Source organism: Brachyhypopomus gauderio, unplaced genomic scaffold, assembly GCF_052324685.1.
Source record: "Brachyhypopomus gauderio isolate BG-103 unplaced genomic scaffold, BGAUD_0.2 sc78, whole genome shotgun sequence".
In the NCBI taxonomy this organism is placed as follows: Eukaryota; Metazoa; Chordata; class Actinopteri; order Gymnotiformes; family Hypopomidae; genus Brachyhypopomus; species Brachyhypopomus gauderio.
Genome location: NW_027506899.1, coordinates 717,580 through 737,451, shown reverse-complemented (window position 1 = coordinate 737,451; position 19,872 = coordinate 717,580). Strand labels below are relative to the sequence as shown.

The 19,872-nt window shown below is 39.2% G+C and overlaps 2 protein-coding genes across 3 annotated transcripts; both read left to right on the top strand.

Annotated features, from left to right (window-relative positions):
* The first annotated feature begins 5,485 nt into the window (after positions 1-5,485).
* Positions 5,486-11,634, top strand: LOC143492534 (butyrophilin-like protein 2). Its single transcript, XM_076990861.1, has 6 exons — positions 5,486-5,685; positions 8,882-8,941; positions 9,432-9,788; positions 9,954-10,304; positions 11,065-11,154; positions 11,603-11,634. The coding sequence occupies exons 2-6, from the start codon at positions 8,884-8,886 to the stop codon at positions 11,632-11,634; spliced, it is 888 nt and encodes a 295-aa protein (XP_076846976.1). The 5' UTR covers positions 5,486-5,685; positions 8,882-8,883.
* An 892-nt stretch (positions 11,635-12,526) lies between these two features.
* On the top strand, positions 12,527-18,967 carry LOC143492538 (uncharacterized). 2 transcript variants are annotated; one of them, XM_076990865.1, is made up of 11 exons: positions 12,527-12,616; positions 13,548-13,636; positions 13,793-13,942; positions 14,103-14,257; positions 14,345-14,481; positions 14,593-14,686; positions 15,033-15,144; positions 15,240-15,463; positions 15,557-15,728; positions 15,872-15,999; positions 16,095-18,967. In XM_076990865.1, exons 2-11 carry the CDS (start codon positions 13,555-13,557, stop codon positions 16,410-16,412), a joined length of 1,572 nt encoding a protein of 523 aa, XP_076846980.1. In that variant the 5' UTR covers positions 12,527-12,616; positions 13,548-13,554; the 3' UTR covers positions 16,413-18,967. The 2 variants fall into 2 exon arrangements, with proteins under 2 accessions (XP_076846980.1, XP_076846979.1); XM_076990864.1 differs by having other exon boundaries at positions 15,869-15,999.
* Positions 18,968-19,872: the final 905 nt, after the last annotated feature.

The following is a 19,872-nucleotide window of genomic DNA, read 5'->3' as shown; positions in this document are numbered from 1 at the left end:
TGACTGACAACTGGCATGACTGGAATGAGTGACATGACTAGCATGACTGTAATGACATGACTGATATGAGTGACATGACTGGCATGACATGACTGATATGACTGACACGACTTATGTCTGACATGACTGGACTGACATGACTGACATCTGCTTGTGTCAGAAAAGGAGACACAGAAATAGCACATCTGGCTAGGGCTGCATCTATGTGAACAATATAGGAAGGCCTGCATGTGTCTATACATAATTGGGCCTGTATATTACCGACAGAGAGAGATTGAGGGAGCCAGAGACTATGCTTTGTTAATTCACTCCTTGCACACCTTGCATGCCTAACATGACTGTCCGTGTATTCAAAGTATGAATGTGGACTAACATGACTGATATGACTGACATAACTGGCATGACTGTAATGATTTGATTATTTGACTTATATGACTGACATGACTGATATGACTGATATGACTGGACTAAAATGACTGGCATGGCATGCCTGATATGACTGATACGACTGACATTGCTGGCATGAATGACATATACTATACATATACTATAAATATGCATACAAACTATACATACATTTAGGTAGAAGTGTGTGTGTGTGTGTGTGTGTGTTTTAGTCAAAGAGTAATGGGTATACATGGCTAGGGCAGTGTGTATGTTAAACCTATAAGTAGGTGTGTGTGTGTGTGTGTGTGTGTGTGTGTGTGTGTGTGTGTGTGTGTGTGTGTGTGTGTGTGTGTGTGTGTGTGTTTTAGTCAAAGAGTAATGGGTATACATGGCTAGGGCAGTGTGTATGTTAAACCTATAAGTAGGTGTGTGTGTGTGTGTGTGTGTGTGTGTGTGTGTGTGTGTGTGTGTGTGTGTGTGTGTGTGTGTGTGTGAGAGAGAGAGAGAGAGAGAGAGAGAGAGAGTGTGTTTTCAAAAACAGAAGCTAAACGTCAGTTTGTGTGTTTGTATCTGGGTTACTCATAGAGAAATGGGTAGGTATGGCAAGGGCAGTGTGAAAGCTACAGAGGCTTGTGTTTTTGTAAGTGCATGTGAAAGAGAGGGGGGGGAGGTAGAGCCCATGGGTTGTAAAGTGTTGGAAGCAAGGGGGAGTGTGAGGGGAGTGGAGGAGGGGGGGGCAGAGTGTGTGAGAAAGGCACGTGCGTGTGTGGCTTAGCAGCTGTGTATGCCTCCCTCCACTGCTTTGTATGGAAAATGAAAATATTCACTGTAGAGCTATTTGTGGACGGATTTGGCTCAAAATTGGCACATCGCACCACAATGGTCATGTGAATGTGGATTTCAATTTCCATAACAATCAGACATACTATGGCGTAGTTATTGAACTGGGAATTTGATGTGTTATGATGGTAGCATTGTGATGCATATGAAAAATATTAATTTGTCAAAAACTTAGGATTTTTTCGCTAATCTTAGCATTTCAGAGTCTGCTGAGTATTACAAGGTGTGATTTAAGGTGATGGAGTTAAAATGCTAGGACTAGTATGAAAATGGCAAGTTATATATATTTGATAATAGTGAAAAAGTGGTACATTTTTGCAAAGCACATGTAATTACAAAGTTGCTAGGAATTCTGCATACAATCATATGAGTGCAAGCATTACTTGATAAGTGAAAATATGTAGGAGAAATTCTGGATTTTCTAGTATAGCGCCACCTAGTGGTGCAATTCCCTTCCAACATGGGTATGTCTTAGAGGGTGTGTACATGAACATACCATGTCAGTTTCATGTGTATGTACCTATGGTAAGTAGGTCAAATGGCCAATTAATTAAAATTAAAATTAATTGGCTTATGGCGGCCATGTTTTTTGAGTGATGAGGTCATCTTTGTGTGTCTTGATACCACTTGACCCCATGATGATGCCTGTAAAGTTTTGGCTTGATGTGACTAATGGTTTCTGAGAAACAGTTTTTCCCATGTTATAGCGCCCCCTATTGGACAATCGTGGCCTGCTTTGACCTGTGACCTCTGAGTCATGTGTCCTAACAACTGATAAATTTTCATGAAGATTGGTCAAAGCATTGTTGAGATATAGCTGCTGAAGTAAATTTGGCCACGCCTCAGAGCTATTGATTGACATGTGACAGCCAGGCTGTATGGAAATGTCACAATGTTGGCGATAGGTTTTGATAATGAGATTCTTCTGAGTAGTTTGATACCAAGATTGTGGTGATCAGATGAAAAACCAAGGAGTAGTAGGCAAAAGTAGGTTTTGCATATTATGCAAATTAGCAAAAAATCTAAGTAGGCGGAGCTTCATAGTTGTATATGAAATGTCCTATTGAATTGAGCCAAGGAATGCATAGGAAGTGGAATTTTGTTTCTATGACTTATGGTATGGGAGATATGGGCCAAAATGTCACATAGTGTGCTATAGCGCCACCATCAGGCCGATGTGGGTCCCTATAAGTGAGTGTGGTCCTTTTGACCTAGAGAACAAGTTTGGCAAGTTTGGTGTGTCTAGGCCTTACGGTTTAGGCTGCAGTATCATTTATAGACAGCAAAATGGGCAAAAGAATAATAATAATAAGAAATATAGCCGCAAGCGGCGATTGGCGGGTTCACACACCAATAGGCATTTTGGCCTCAATAGGCAAAAGGAAGCCCAAAAGGTCCTTTAGACCTAAAAGTGAAAAAAAAGCTGTTTGGGTTTGGCCAGTGTGTGCTCTACAGATGTAGAGTGTGATGACATCTGTGTGTGTCAGAAAGGGAGACACAAAAATAGCACATCTGGCTATGGCTGCATCTATGTGAACAGTATAGGAAGGCCTGCACTTGTCTATACATGATTGGGCCTGTATATTACTGACAGAGAGAGATTGAGGGAGCCAGAGACTATGCTTAGTTAATTCACTCCTTGTACACGTAGCACGCCTAACATGACTGCCTGTGTATTCAAAGTATGAATGTAGTCTGCAAAGCCTGGCATGACTGACATGACTGGCATTACTGACATAACTGATATGACTGGCATGACTGGAATGACATCACTGGCATGACGAACAAAATTAACATGACTGATATGACTGACATAACTGGCATGACTGTAATGATTTGAAGATTTGACTGACATGACTGGACTGACATGACTGATATGACTGACATGACTTACATGACTGGCAGAACATGACTGGCATCACTGACATGACTGATATAACTGACATGACTGGACTGGCATGTCTGATATGACTGACATCACTGGTATGACTGACATATACTATACATATACTATAGATATGCATACAAACTATACATACATTTAGGTAGAAGTGTGTGTGTGTGTGTGTGTGTGTGTGTGTGTGTGTGTGTGTGTGTGTGTGTGTGGTAGTATATGTATTCAAACTATGACAACATATACTAATACATACATACATAAGTATACATAGAAACTATACATACATATAGGTATAAAGGTGTGTGTGTCTGTGTTTGTGTGAGAGAGAGACAAAAAAGAAGCCAAATATCAGTTTGTATAAGCATGTGTTAGTCACTGAGATATGGGTGGGTATGGCTAGGGAAGTGTCAATTGTGAATGCTATAGGAAGGCCTGCTTGTGCCTGTATGTGTGTGTGCCTGGTTAATAGACACAGAGAGATCTAGGTAGCCAGAGCAATGTTTACTTAGGGCACAGAGATGGGAGGGGGAATGTGGGTGAGAGTGTGAGAGAGACTGAGAGTGTGAGTTTCAGCTTGCGTGCGTGTGAGAAGGAGAAGGTGACAGAGGGACTTTACATGCATTCTTATGCATTGTATATAATACTGCACTGTAGAGCCATACGATAACCAATTTAGATGAAACTTGACAAATTTGTTCAGGATGGGATTCTGAATGGGCTTGTGCATTTTGGTCAGAATTGGGTAAAATATGAAAGAGCTTTAAGAATATGAATATTATATGTATCGATGCTGTCCATTAAAAAAATATTTAGCAGGTATAAGTGTCCTCAAATCCAAAATCTTTGGATTGTTTTTTGATTTCACACTCTGTAGAGTATTATAAGACTTTGCTTGACATGATAGTATGAAAATCCTAGGAGGAGTATGAAAAGTGATGATTTCAAACTATTATTAACTGTAAATAAACTGTGCATTTTTTAATAGGACATGTAATGGGAAAGTTGTTCGCACTACTGCAAGGAATCAAAAGAGTCCAATTGCATGTTCCCAAGTGGAATTATGTAGGGGATACACTTGCTTTTTTTGCAATAGCGCCCCCCAGTGGCCAATCGACACCCGGCTGGATTATGTCATAGGGGGCGTGCACTTGTCCACACCCAAGAGGTTTCGTGCAGATCGACCAATGGTAAGCCTGTCAAACGCGTGCCGATCACTGATTGGCCGATTACGTCAGCCATTTTGGAAGTATGGCATGTCTGCTTTAGGACCTGGTTTCCAGAGGCCCATAGATGATGTCTGTCAAGTTTCATGTGGATCGGCCAATCTGAGTGCATGGGGCAAATTTTTGCATGTTATAGCGCCCCCTAGCAGGTGAGGTATGGCAACCACTGCGAGCTGCCCCAGACCCTCACACGGAAGCTGTCTGTGAAGTGCCATCTCATTACATGCAAGTTTTCTTAAGTTAGAGTTCCATTTGTGCAAAATTTACTATTGAATTTACGCCCCCTCATTTGATTGGCTTATACTGACTAGGTAGTGAAGAAATTAGCATTTTTGTTGGATACATTTTAAAGTTCAGACTCTTCTGAACGTTTTGATACCACATATGTGCACGTATGTGAAAAATCCAGGGACTAGTTCGCGCTCAAAGATGTGTGTGATTTTGCACATTATGCAAATTAACTCGAAATCTAAGTGGGCGGAGCTTAATGGTTGTATATTAATTGTCCTATTGAATTTAGTCAAGGAATGCATAGGAACTGGAATTTTGGTTCTAGGACCTACGGTGTAGGAGATATGGACAAAAAGTCAATATGGTCTGCTATAGCGCCACCATCAGGCCAATTTGGGGTCCCTGTATGGGAATCTGGTCCTTGGAGGTAACTGAACCTTTTTGCCAAGATTGGGTTTTCTAGGCATTACGGTCTAGGCTGCACGATGCATTTTATGTCAAAAAATGGGCAAAAGAATAAGAAAAATAAGAAAAATACCAGCAATTACAATAGGGTTCCCACACTATGTGTGTGTGAACCCTAAAAACGCTAACAATTACAATAGGGTTCCCACACTATGTGTGTGTGAACCCTAATTATGAAGTTTCCCATAACACAGTTAAGCATCCCAGTGTATATAAAGTGTTTTATTCTGTAAGAATTAAAGAAGATCATGTTTGTCTGAGGCACGAACATGTCCCTAATGATTCAGCAGTATATGTTATATCTGCTCCCATGGACATGTGTTAGAAGATTTCTTGTTTCTGCAGAAGTTATGATTACCAGTAGCAGTTCACTTATCTTCAAATGCTACCAACCAGCTCCCCTTATCACTCTTCTGGCCTACCCCCCCCCCCCCCCCACACACACACAAACACACACTGCTTTCCCCTCATTGCACCACTTCCCAAAACAAGAGACCCGAGTTGTATTGAGAAAAGCTGTGGTTAATTAGCAGCGTATGGAACCTGCTTTGAGGAGTTGAACTCTGAGCTCATAGAGACAGACTGGACAGAAGAGGATCAGTAACACTGGAGCTGCACTGCACACTAAAGAATCATTCAGAGGTGAGTACAGTTCTACTCTACTGTACACTGCATTTGCTCTCGTGACTGGTGATAACATCCATCTTCCCATATCCTGTCAGCTCCACCTAATAACAGTAGTATCACTCTACCACTCTTATTAAAATACTGTTCTAATGGTGTGTTTTCTCAAATAACTAAAAACTCCTCTTTATTGAACATTGCTGGTGTTTTAGTAGTAAAAAATAATAATGATTTAATTATATATTGGTTTAAGTTTAAAATGCACAATGGAAATAAAATAAAATAAAAATAATTTTTAAAAGCAATACAGTTTCATATTACCACAAGGTTTGGTAGAGACTGTGGAGTGACACACTTAACTTTATAGCTTATAACTAGAGAAATAATGTTAGATTTTATACCCAATAAAGTAAACACAAGCAAATCGATCGTGCAGGTACACTCGCTCTGATTCATCTGTCACTGAGCAAGCTGCATGTGTGTTGCTGTGCTTTTCAGGGTTTCAGTGTTTTGTCAGTATTGTTTGTTTTTGTGAGTATTGATTGGTATTGTTTGTTTTGTGAGTATTGTTTGTTTTTGTGGGTATTGTTTTGAGAGTGTAAATCAGCAGAGATTGTGAGTGTTCAGGTGTGTGTACAGGTGCTGTTTGTTAATGATTCTCAAGCACTTTATTATTATACTCAAACACTATTTTAAAAATTCTGATAATTGTTTTTATTATTAATTTGGTACACTCATGTACACACAGACATGATTTGACTTCAGATGTACTTGATCTAATATGTGATTGAAATGTGCTCTGACTGGTTTGTCTCTTTCCAAAGAAAATGAAAGTGCAGAAGGATTATAATTCAGTTTAGAGAGAGTAGAGAGAGAAGATAGTAGAGTGGAGAGTGTGTGTGTATACAGGTGTGTGCAGGTGTGTATTATACTGTAACAAAGATATTAGACTGAGAAGCTGCAGTACTGATATGGAGATGATGTGAGTGTGTGTTGGTGTGAAGCTGCAGTACTGACATGGAGATGATGTGAGTGTGTGTTGGTGTGAAGCTGCAGTACTGACATGTAGATGATGTGAGTGTATGTTGGTGTAAAGCAGCAGTACAGACATGGAGATAATGTGAGTGTGTGTTGGTGTGAAGCTGCAGTACTGACATGGAGATGATGTGAGTGTGTGTTTGTGTGAAGCTGCAGTACAGACATGGAGATGATGTGAGTTTGTGTTGGTGTGAAGCTACAGTACTGACATGGAGATGATGTGAGTGTGTGTTGGTGTGAAGCTGCAGTACAGACATGGAGATGATGTGAGTGTGTGTTGGTGTGAAGCTACAGTACTGACATGGAGATAATGTGAGTGTGTGTTGGTGTGAAGCTACAGTACTGACAGAGATGATGTGAGTGTGTGTTGGTGTGAAGCTGCAGTACTGACATGTAGATGATGTGAGTGTGTGTTGGTGTGAAGCTGCAGTACAGACATGGAGATGATGTGAGTGTGTGTTGGTGTGAAGCAGCAGTACAGACATGGAGATGATGTGAGTGTGTGTTGGTGTGAAGCTGCAGTACTGACAGAGATGATGTGAGTGTGTGTTGGTGTGAAGCTGCAGTACTGACATGTAGATGATGTGAGTGTGTGTTGATGTGAAGCTGCAGTACAGACATGGAGATGATGTGAGTGTGTGTTGGTGTGAAGCAGCAGTACAGACATGGAGATGATGTGAGTGTGTGTTGGTGTGAAGCTGCAGTACTGACATGTAGATGATGTGAGTGTGTGTTGGTGTGAAGCTACAGTACTGACATGGAAATGATGTGAGTGTGTGTTGGTGTGAAGCAGCAGTACAGACATGGAGATGATGTGAGTGTGTGTTGGTGTGAAGCTGCAGTACTGACATGGAGATGATGTGAGTGTGTGTTGGTGTGAAGCTACAGTACTGACAGAGATGATGTGAGTGTGTGTTGGTGTGAAGCAGCAGTACTGACATGGAGATGATGTGTGTGTGTGTGTGTTGGTGTGAAGCTGCAGTACTGACATGGAGATGGTGTGAGTGTGTGTTGGTGTGAAGCTGCAGTACTGACATGGAGATGGTGTGAGTGTGTGTTGGTGTGAAGCAGCAGTACAGACATGGAGATGATGTGAGTGTGTGTTGGTGTGAAGCAGCAGTACTGACATGGAGATGATGTGTGTGTGTGTGTGTTGGTGTGAAGCTGCAGTACTGACATGGAGATGATGTGAGTGTGTGTTGGTGTGAAGCAGCAGTACTGACATGGAGATGATGTGTGTGTGTGTGTTGGTGTGAAGCTGCAGTACTGACATGGAGATGATGTGAGTGTGTGTTGGTGTGAAGCAGCAGTACTGACATGGAGATGGTGTGAGTGTGTGTTGGTGTGAAGCAGCAGTACAGACATGGAGATGATGTAAGTGTGTGTTGGTGTGAAGCAGCAGTACTGACATGGAGATGATGTGAGTGTGTGTTGGTGTGAAGCAGCAGTACTGACATGGAGATGATGTGAGTGTGTGTTGGTGTGAAGCAGCAGTACTGACATGGAGATGATGTGAGTGTGTGTTGGTGTGAAGCAGCAGTACTGACATGGAGATGATGTGAGTGTGTGTTGGTGTGAAGCAGCAGTACAGACATGGAGATGGTGTGAGTGTGTGTTGGTGTGAAGCAGCAGTACAGACATGGAGATGGTGTGAGTGTGTTTGTGTGAAGAAATGCTGCTGTAGCACATAACCTACTAAATGTAAGTGAGATGTGGTTTTAGTTGTCTTTTTAAATACTGGGCTGTTTCTGAGAAGCTGACTTGTATTTAAACTTTAGTCTCTTTTCTTAGGTGTTTGGAGGATAATTAGGTGGGCAGAAAATCTTGAAGGCTTAAATTAAAACACTGGAGAAGTAGGGTGTCCAACAACACCAATAACAAACATGCTATGTGATGGACTCCAAAGTGGTTCATCTATGATGGTATCTGTAGATGTTTATTATTATTGGCTGAGGAAGGTTAACTGGGCCTTTATGTAATCCCTAATGTCTTAGCACATGTAAGAAACATCTAAACATGTACAATTGAACTGACATTGTTTTGAGAGACGGTTGTGAATGACATGATTAATAGGTGAGTGTTCAATCATCTGTGAGTGTTCGTTCAATCTTCTGTGAGTGAAAGATAAAAATTGTACTCATATTGTCTGCAATAAAAGGCAAAAATTGTCTTTCAGATATGAGGTTTATCTGTGTGATAACACTGACTCTCTCTGTCTTCATGGAGATCACATCAGGTATGTGTGTCCTGCACAAGCTATGTGTGTCTGCGTGTGTATGAGAAAGAGGGACAGAGAGACACAGTGACAGTATGAAAGCTGGAGAGTAATTAGGGAGATCAATCAAACCCTGCTCATAATTACAGACACACCTTATAGGGATCAGATTTGATTCCCAGCTCTGCTGCTGATCTCTCTCTGACATTCTAGAACACATTTCCTTCAATTATGAAGCATTCCGACCAATCAGGCACTTGTTTGTCCACAAGGGAGATTCTAAATGATCCACTCTGAGACTGTTATGGTGACCAACAATTCTGCTTAAGCAATAGTTCAGTCTTATGGGCAGGGGATGTTGACTTTATTACAGAACATCGAGTGCATGAATATGGCAGTTACAAATACACTGAATAAAGAACATCAATATATTTTTAAGAAATGTTAGAGTAGATCATTGTAGCATTTAATTACATTTTATTTTTATATTTTATCATTGTTTTCATTCCAGAGGATATGAGCGTAGTTGGCCCAGATTCTCCTCTTGTTGTTAGTCTTGGTGAAGACCTGGTTCTGCCTTGTTCTCTACAACCCAACATCAGTGCTGTGGACATGACAGTGGAGTGGACCAGACCAGATCTGACTCAAGTAAACAGACTTGTGCATCTGTATGAAGATCATGAAGACAGAAATGGAGATCAGATAAAGTCTTACAGAGGGAGGACAGGACTGTTTAAAGAAGAGCTACAGAAAGGCAACACCTCACTGAAACTCTCAGCAGTCCAACCTTCTGATGAGGGACGTTACAACTGTTTAATCAAATCAGGGTCCTGGTATGATGACATCACTCTGGTGGTCACAGTTGAAGGTGAGAACCATCTTTTTCAATATCTGGACAGACAGATGTACAGGAGTTCTGCTGTGGTGCATTATGGGATTGACCTGCTACACTGGGAGAACAGTGGGAAAACTGGATAAGGAGAACCATGTTTAGAATTTTTATGGACTTGTGATTTTGTTTTTCTTGTTTCAGTGCATTTAAATTTAGTTGGTCCAGCTGATCCTGTTATTGCTGTAGCTGGTGAAGACCTGGTTCTGCCCTGTTCTATCCAACCCATCATCAGTGCTGACGATATGAGAGTGGAGTGGTACAGACTGTATCTGAGACAAACACTAGTGCATCTCTATGAAGATCATGAAGACAGAAATGAAGAACAGATAAAGTCCTACAGAGGGAGGACAGGACTGTTTAAAGAAGAGCTAAAGAAAGGCAACACCTCATTGAAACTCTCAGCAGTCCAACCTTCTGATGAGGGAGTTTATAAGTGTTTCATTCAGTCCTTTGGTTGGGGCAGTGACATCACTGTTTATGTTGAAGTGAGAGGTAAGAGCTCCATCATTTCAGCTTGTTTTCATTACTTAATATGTTTACTAAACAAATACTGTAGTTCTTTATTATTTTTATGATGATTATTATTATAGGGTCATAACATTTTTTAACTTGTCAACTTTACTGCAGACATTAAAAGTAAATGGTGATGTATGTAGGTAAAACAATCAACAAAATACTGAACAGCTGTGGAGACTCTAGAACTCTAGAGATAGAGACCTCTGGTGGTGAGAGGGAGAAACAGCATCAGTCCTGACACGCACGCGCACACACACACACACACACACACACACACACACACACACACACACACACACACACACACACGCACACACACACACACCTTTTATCCATTTACAAACACAGATGTGTATTAAAATCATACATGATAAATACCAGGTTGTTATCTTATATATACTGTATTTGTTTTGTAGGGTTATAACAGATTATAAAGGGTTATGACCTCCATCAGTGATTGTAAACTTAGCATTGTGTTCAGGGTGAAATTATACCTGTATAATTCCCTTTAGATCAAACTATAATTTTAAGATGCAGTTTAAAGCTTTTTGAGCTTGTTTTTATATTTGAGCTTTCATAAATATTTTATTATATTTTTAAATCTATAGTAGGTGTATAAGGGAGTTGCAGTCCTTTGGTGTTTCGCTGTTAATGGTTTTAAATCTATAGTAGGTGTTTAATGGAGTTGCAGTCTTTTGGTGTTTCGCTGTTAATATTTTTATGGTTCGTATTTCAGGAAAAGGTTTTCATGCCTGGAAGATCTCAGTCATCTGCATCTCAGTCTTTGGTGTTCTGTTAATTGCACTTGCAGCTTTCACCTGGAAAGGTACATTAAAAATGTCATTTAAATATGTAAAATAATATGTTCCTGTTCTTACATATATGTGTCAGTATGACAGTGTGTGTGTATGTATGTGTGTCAAAGTCGAATTTATTTGTATAGCGCTTTTCACAACACACGTTGTCACAAAGCAGCTTTACAAACGTATGGTTCCAGATCCCTAATGAGCAAGCCAAAGGCGACAGTGGCACGGTAAAACTCCCTATGATGGTGGGGAATAGGAAGAAACCTCGGGAGGACCAAAACTCAAAAGGGAACCCATCCTCCATTAGGCGGCCCGTTAGCACAAACCCGTATGTGTGGTGTGTGTGTATGTGTATGTGTAAGTGTGTGTGTGTGTGTGTGTGTGTGTGTGTGTGTGTGTGTGTGTATGTGTAAGTGTGTATATGTGTGTGTATATGTGCGTGTTTGATCCCTTGACCCTGGTGTCCAGGTGATCTGCAGGAGCACCATAAGTTCAAATAACAGATATGGTACACAGCACAGGAGACACTGGTGTGTGTGTGTGTGTGTGTGTGTGTGTGTGTGTGTGTGTGTGTGTGTGTGTGTGTGTGTGTGTGTGTGTGTATGTGTAAGTGTGTATATGTGTGTGTATATGTGTGTGTATATGTGCGTGTTTGATCCCTTGACCCTGGTGTCCAGGTGATCTGCAGGAGCACCATAAGTTCAAATAACAGATATGGTACACAGCACAGGAGACACTGGTGTGTGTGTGTGTGTGTGTGTGTGTGTGTGTGTGTGTGTGTGTGTGTGTGTGTGTGTGTGTGTGTGTGTGTGTGTGAGAGACAGAGAGAGAGACTCTAAATAAGAAAATATCTAAATGACTAGTGTTAGAACTCTGGGGACCTCTGGTGGTGTTGCCCAAGTATTGCATACACAGACATGACAGTAGGTACATACAGTGTTTATAACCGCAGAAACGCAGGAGGCATGTTAGATGGCCAGTGACTAAACTTCGGATTTCTTTCAGATGCTGTGAGTCAGTCACTGGGTAATATCAGTATCTGTTCGTCAGTCACTGGGTGATATCAGTATCTGTAAACCAGTCACTGGGTGATATCAGTATCTGTAAACCAGTCACTGGGTGATATCAGTATCTGTGAGTCAGTCACTGGGTGATATCAGTATCTGTGGGTCAGTCACTGGGTGATATCAGTATCTGTGAGTCAGTCACTGGGTGATATCAGTATCTGTTCGTCAGTCACTGGGTGATATCAGTACACAGTAAAAAATGGAGTGTTAATACTTCAGAGTTAACTTATTTAAATCCAGAATGAGTACTTTTTACACTATGTAGTGTAAATGCAATCTAAAGGTGGAGTTAAAACCAAGTGTTAAATTCATAATATGTACAATGAAAACCTTTACTCTTCAGAGTGTAAAATTCGCGCCTGAATGCTGAATGTGGTCTATTTGGTGCTGCTTCGAGCTTCAAGCTGCAAAACTAGTAAGTACTGTGTTTTTCTGTGTTTCGAACAACAAATTGTAGCATTTCTTTTCTATAAGAGATGAAGTTAGCTTTCCGTTTAGTGATGCTGAAATGTGAGAGTTTAATTACCAGTTAGCTCTAAATTTTAGTTGGTTGCTTGGAAGTTAGCATAAACAATTCGGAGCTTAGGCTACTTACTATATAGACCTATAGATTGTCAGTTGGTATGAGTTTAGTTTTGTAATTGTTTGTCAAGGAATAAAAAATACACATTTGATTAATATTTCCGAGTTTCTTCATTTTTATTGTCGACTCAAACATAAAAAGTAAGCAAATGTAAGCTATATTTGCTTGTTCAAGAGTCATATCGAGGACATACAACCAGTTATCATCCTCCAATAAATGTACAGTAATCCCTCATTTATCCGAATGATAACCGAAAATCGTAAAGAAGTATATATACACTATATTAAGGCTTTATAAACCCTCCCCACACGTTTATGCTACATAAAATTTGCGGGTTTGTTCTGTAGTCACTTGCGTTTAATCTAGCACTGGTAAGGCACACCGTATTCAGGCTGTGTTGAGGGAGTGATGACCTAGGTTGAACGGTGTATGAAAAAGGTCAGAACAAGGGAGTTGAGTGCATGTATAACTTCTCTTTCTCTCTAAAAGTGTTGGAAAGATTATGCAAAACCTGCGTGGCATTCTTACTCCCGCCGACACGCTACCATATATATATTTTCCGCCGATCGAATTCATTAATATCTTATGAAAACCAGCGAAGCCACTGAAGCGTGAAGCATCGAAGGATCACTGTACTTTACTTATAATCTCGCTGTGCTGTTCCTCATTACGTGGGGTAGCAGTTAGTGCAGGTGCCACCTTAAACTCTTAAATGTTAAATTTTCGTTGGTTTAATTGTTACTCATTGTTTTTTTTTCTACAGATTCAACATGTTAGTACGTGTTCGGTTTGGGGGAGAGCAAAAATATGTTAAGCTCCCCGAACTCACATTTGAGGCTTTCTTGAAAGAAGGTGTGTCAATGAAGTTTCTACAGTTTTATATGTCTAAAATCAAGGCTCCATATGATACTGCCGTCTTTTTCTTGCATCAGTATTGTTTTTAAAACTATAGGTTAATTAAAATAAGTGTGCTCGTTTTGTGAATTAAATGTTTGTATTTTTTTACAGTGCATTCCAAATTTAACATACCAGAGGATAGACTGCCAGACATCAAGGTGTATGACCAATCAGACACAGAAATTGATGCTGAAGTCTTTGAAGACATTGCAAAGGAGTCACCTGGAACTTTTCGAGTCACTCTAGCTAATGAAGAACTTGGTAATCATGCATCATTACTACTACAACTAAAATGTTATTATAAAGTGGAACAGCTACTATAAAACCAAGTACTTTGATACAGGTTTTCTTTATGTCTGTATTGTACTTTTTTTAAATCCATGTCATTTTACTGAATGTTTCTGTTATGTTTATATTTTAGAATTCACAGGCGCCTCTCAGTCATCCTCATCATCTGTAAGATCTGATGACACCATTATTCTAACCGTAACTTCCTGTGACCCGGATGCAGAAGCAGCCACTGGCGAAAGTAGCCAAGCTAAAAGACCATGTCGAATAAACTGTGAGGCAAAAGCGGTAGGTATTTAATTTAATTTTATTTTATTTTTTGGATGGGGATTGTTTTTGAGCTAATTATTTTCCAATTTTACTTCCAATCCAAAGTTGATTGAAAAAATCCTAGCATCGAAACCTGGTGGTGAACGAATTATGCAAGAGTATGCAAAAACCAAAACCTTGACAGATCCCACCAGAAGACAGATGATAAATATACTTGCCGCTGAGATGACAGAAACACATGGGTAAGCACGGACATATGTTTATGGTGAAGAAATTTTGTCTTTTCTATTTAGTAATCATTTTTATTTTTGAAGTTAAATTTGCTTGATTGAGTTTATATACCTTCCCTACAGGACATCTCCTCCGAAGAGTGTTAGGGTGATGTATGCACAGGGAATAGTTGGGCTGTTTCCTTATCTGGAGGATCCATATTCCCAACATGGATATGTAAGTAAAAGTGCAATATTAATCACATATTCACACTTTCATGTGTAAATATATTAATGTATTCAGCCATTCTGTGCAACTTTAGAATATTTTTCACAATTTTTCATAATCTGTGATGCAACTTCTCTTTTTTAAAATAGTTTGGCAACTATTATCTCATTGTTTTAAAGTGTACAGATATTTTTCATTTCTCTCAATTCACATGCTTAAAATATTTGTACTAAATGAAATAGAGGTTTATTGCCGCTTTTGTTTTGTTGCTTAGGTTTCCCAAACGTCATTCCACTTTTGCCACCTTGAATATTTTGTAAAAGATGCAGTTATGCATTAATTTTTATTTATTTAGGAACATTACTATGATCCAGAAAGTGGATCTGGATATCTGGCTTGGCGATTGAAGACCATACAAAGAAAAACAGCAGAAGAAAGAGGTGCCACAGGATGCAAATCGCCCAAAAGTAAGTTCAATAATGAATAATATATTAATGATTAATATAAGATTATAAGCTGAGAACTGTGCATTCAAGAGGCTATCACATTGTTTTGTCTGAAGTTGGTGGACCAGGTTGTGGCCGACAACCCTTCACCAGTGATGAAGTGCCAACTGATGAGGACATGGAAGCAGCCATTGCTGTTTTGAGATACTCTGCTGATGAAGGCACTGTCCGTTCCAAGATGAAAACTACCTTCTCTTATCGCCAAGCAATGATTAAAGATGCAAACAAATCAGCAGATGTCTTTTCTGTCTTCCCACGGTTCCTGGACACACCAGGACTGGTATTTAAATTATTTTAATCACTACATTGCAGAGATCACTCATGAAATCGTGTTTGTTTTTATTTTAGTTTGTTTGTGTTTGTTGCATTTCAGATAGAGCAAGACTTCAGACTTCTGTTTGGTGAGGTAACATCTAACAAGTTCCTGGAAAGGTGGCCAACAACCTTTAAAAGAAAAATAATGGAGGAAAGCCATGGACTTGTAGCAACCTCAGTTCTACTGGATTTATTGCAAAATGCTGAGTCTGCTAATGAAGATGAGCATGGTATGTGTGCTATTGTATCTTGACATTAATATTTCTTGTAGGTACACAATTTATTTTTGTAATGGTGCAGGTTTTTTGTTGATGTCTCATTTTAATGTAATTGTGATATTATGTCAACTTGACAATTCTTTACTGATCAGTAGCCTGGGACAGTGACATGTCTGCAATCATGCTGTTGTTGCATCTATTACCACCATCTGCACAAGGAAAAAAACGCCCCGGAAAGATGTCTGCATCTCAAGCTGTAGATCAGCTCATCAGATTTCAAAAGGTAAGTTGTTATTACAACACTAATGTAATGCACACTGCAAGGATATTTGAAATAATAAACTGGTCATATAACATTTCAATTTGTTTCCATTATAGGTTGGAACCAGTGTGCAGCAGCACCTAGACACCATCAAAGTAAGCTGTCAGCCCTATCTGCTTGCCCTGGGACCCACAAAGAACAACATTCACGCCTACTTCATTGTGATCGACAAATATGCACTTCCATGCAAGGCAACAGCTTCAGTGGGAGCTTTTGACGAACTCTTTAAGGCACATTTCGTCTTCGGTACGTCTTACAGTTCTTGCCTGAACAACTTTTTCACTTTTGTCCAAACAACTATCTACAACATTGACATGGGTGAAACAAAGGAGACTCCTCGAGTTGCAGAGTTAAGAGCCAGAATGTTGCATTAAACAAAAGTTAAAATATGAGGTGTTTCCTTTGTAAAAGTGACCATGGAAGTCCGAACAGCTTGGTCAAACATCTTAAGGTTATTCATGGACTCTGTACGGGAAGGACACTTTATCTTAAATGTGGTCAAGTGGGATGTTCACGTTCTTTTGGTAGCTTTTCTGGTTTCAGAAAGCATCTTAACAAGTGCCATGTAAACAGTTTATTAGATATTGAACAGATTGGTGATTTTGCAAGTTCTCAAAGTGACCTCAACATTTGTAATGCCATAGATGATGTGTCAGCTGAAAATGTAGAGTCCGAGTCAGGGCTGTCTTCTTTTCCTGACCTTGTTAATAGCTGTGCATCTGTAATAGCTGATCTGAAGACAGCAGGAGTTAGTCAAAGTTTAGTGAATTCCGTTGTAATTTCTATGGAGGATATTGTCCAAGATATTCATCAACATGCTAAAGAAAAGGTGATTAAGGTTGTCTGTAATGATGACAGACAACCTGAAATGTGCAAAAAGATTGAAGCATGTTTTGATGAGATAGAGAATCCTTTCATGGTTCTAAATTCTGAATACAAGCAATCTAAATTTTTAACAGACAAGTGGGAAACTGTAGAACCAGTTGAATGTGTAATTGGCTCAAGATTTGACACAAGACTAAACAAAAAAACTGGAACATATGATCAAAAAGTAGTTCAAGACAAATTCATGTATGTTCCAATTTTGTCTACTTTGCAGTTAATATTTAAAAGCCAGTATGCCCCAGAAATGTTGCAAACAACATGTCCCAACAGCTCAAAACTTGGAGATATTTGTGATGGATCTTTTTTTAAAAGTCACCCTCTGTTCTCAATAGAAAGACACACTCTTCAAATCCAAATTTTCTATGATGATTTTGAGGTGGCAAACCCTCTTGGTTCCAAGCGAGGTATTCATAAATTGGGTGGTATATATTTTACTTTGCGAAACTTCTCTCCAAAATGGAATTCTTGTCTAGCTAATATACACTTGTGTGCCTTGTTTCATGTTCAGGATCTTAAAAGGTATGGTTTTAATGCAATTCTTGCTCCTGTTGTTCAAGACATTAAAATTTTGGAGTGTGATGGTATTGACATTCCATTTTATGGTGGTCATATTCGTGGCAGTGTTGTACAAGTTACTGGTGATAATCTGGCTTTACATTGTTTGTTTGGTCTGGTGGAGTCCTTCAATGCAAGGTACTGCTGCAGGTTTTGTTTAGCAGAAAAACATGACTTTCAAACTGAATTTTCTGAAGATTCTCCTAAGATAGTACTGCGCACAAAAGAAATTCACAATGCTCACTGTCAAGAGATGACAATGAATCCATCACTTCCTCATGTTTTTGGTGTAAAGAGTTCATGTTTGCTGAACTCATTGCAGTATTTTCACACAACTGAGAACTTCTCAGTTGATGTGATGCATGATGTGTTAGAAGGGGTTGCCCAGTACGAATTAAAGTTGTTATTTGTCTATTTGAAGGAAAGACATATAACATCAGGAGAACTGTATTTACGAATACAAAGTTTTGATTATGGATTCATGGAAAAAAATAATAGACCAGCAACTTTAAATTTATGTGAAAGTTCTAATGATCTGGGCTTGAATGCAGTGCAGTCATGGTGCTTACTCAGGAATGTTCCTCTCATCTTTGGAGATTTGTTAACTTCCACCGACAAACACTGGGAACTTCTTCTTCTATTACTCCAGATTGTTAACATTGTTTTCTCACCCAAGTTATCTCAAGGTCTGAGCGTTTATTTGAAGCACTTAATTGTGGAACATCATAAGCTGTTCAAGCAGTTGTTTCCTCAGAAAAAACTTTTACCAAAACACCATTTTCTTATCCATTACCCTCGCTGCATCCAAAAAATTGGACCTGTCCTTCATAGTTGGTGTATGCGGTATGAGGGCAAACATAATTTTTTTAAAAAACAACTTAAATCATTTAAAAACATTACCAAAACATTGGCAAAAAAACATCAAAATCACATGGCAAACAGTTGGCAGTCCTCAACAACATTTAGACGTTTAGACATGGGTCCAGGAAAAATGGTGTCTTTGAATGTGGTAAAAGGAGGTTCTGGAATTGCCACGGAAATGCAGGTGCCCAGTAGCACTCAGGTTTTGAAAGTGAGTTGGGCTAAATATCATGGGTTTGTTTATCGCCCAAACTTGGTTATCTGTGGTAAAGTCGAATCTGAAATGCCTCTGTTTTATATAATTGATTCTGTTCTGATAGTACATGAAAGATTGTTGCTGCTCACTGTGCCTTTAATTACTGTAGCTTTTCGAGAACATTTCCATGCATTTGAAGTGAATAAGTCAAAACATGATTTTTGTTTTTTTCATGTTGATAGCCTGTGTTATCATAGGCCTTTTGACATACAAAGGTCATATGAAACAGATGACACCGCACTGTTGATTGTCCCATACTGTTTTCTTTGGTAAATTAGTAATTTTTCATTTGGTCACTGATGTATTTATTTTAAGTTATTTTAGTATCCAATGGCACAGGATAAGCAATGTTTGCACATGTTTGTGCAGTGTTTTATTATGTCATTAAATGCTGCATTACTTTCATCTTCAATCAATCAAGGTTTATTTGTATCTTTGAGTTTATTTGGATCTTGAGTTATTGTTTTTTGTTTTTGTGACGCTGGGCGGCGACAGACGGACGAGACACAGAATCCGTATTTCGTCTTGACAGACGTCACTTTTATTTTTACAATTATTGCGCAATCGGCGCACGAATAATAAACAGGTACACACAACGTGTAGACTTAGACAACGACGAGCACAGGACACTGCGCGAGCGCACATTAAATAGACAAATCACATTAACCCCACGTGATTACGAGACGATTCACAGGTGAGACGGATTATCACATGACATAGCCATCACCACGGAATATCCACAGACGCAGTACGTAAACACACGCCCAAAAGGGAGGGGCCGGGGTCCTCAACGTGACAGTTTTTAGAAGATAATTACAGTAATGGGCAATTTGATCCAATTATTACAATTAAATGTAGCAAATACTAAATGCAACTCCATTAAGGTTAAATGCAATTACACAATAAAGTGTAAATATTTTACCTTTTTTAGAGTTAAAGTAACTCTGATATAATGTTATTATATTGCTCTATCCGTGTTATTAAATCACAGTGTTAAATATTTCAACACATGTTGGAGTTAATATTAACTCTATTTTTAGTTAAATTTACTCTGAAAATCTAACACTGTCTATAGAGTGAAGTTAACACTGTTTTGGAGTGGGACCAAATGTTATCTGAAACGGAGTTAAATTCAACTCTGTAGGTGTTAATTTAACACTTCATTTTTTACTGTGTATCTGTGGGTCAGTCACTGGGTGATATCAGTATCTGTGAGTCAGTCACTGGGTGATATCAGTATCTGTGAACCAGTCACTGGGTGATATCAGTATCTGTGA

Excerpts from the sequence above, each read along its gene's own strand:
- LOC143492534 (XM_076990861.1), top strand. The coding sequence starts at position 8,884 with ATGAGGTTTATCTGTGTGATAACACTGACTCTCTCTGTCTTCATGGAG. Across the intron at positions 9,789-9,953 it reads TCTGGTGGTCACAGTTGAAG|TGCATTTAAATTTAGTTGGT; the intron begins GTGAGAACCATC and ends TTCTTGTTTCAG. Across the intron at positions 11,155-11,602 it reads TGCAGCTTTCACCTGGAAAG|GTGATCTGCAGGAGCACCAT; the intron begins GTACATTAAAAA and ends CCTGGTGTCCAG.
- LOC143492538 (XM_076990864.1), top strand. The coding sequence starts at position 13,555 with ATGTTAGTACGTGTTCGGTTTGGGGGAGAGCAAAAATATGTTAAGCTC. Across the intron at positions 14,687-15,032 it reads CATATTCCCAACATGGATAT|GAACATTACTATGATCCAGA; the intron begins GTAAGTAAAAGT and ends TTATTTATTTAG. Across the intron at positions 16,000-16,094 it reads AGCTCATCAGATTTCAAAAG|GTTGGAACCAGTGTGCAGCA; the intron begins GTAAGTTGTTAT and ends TTTCCATTATAG.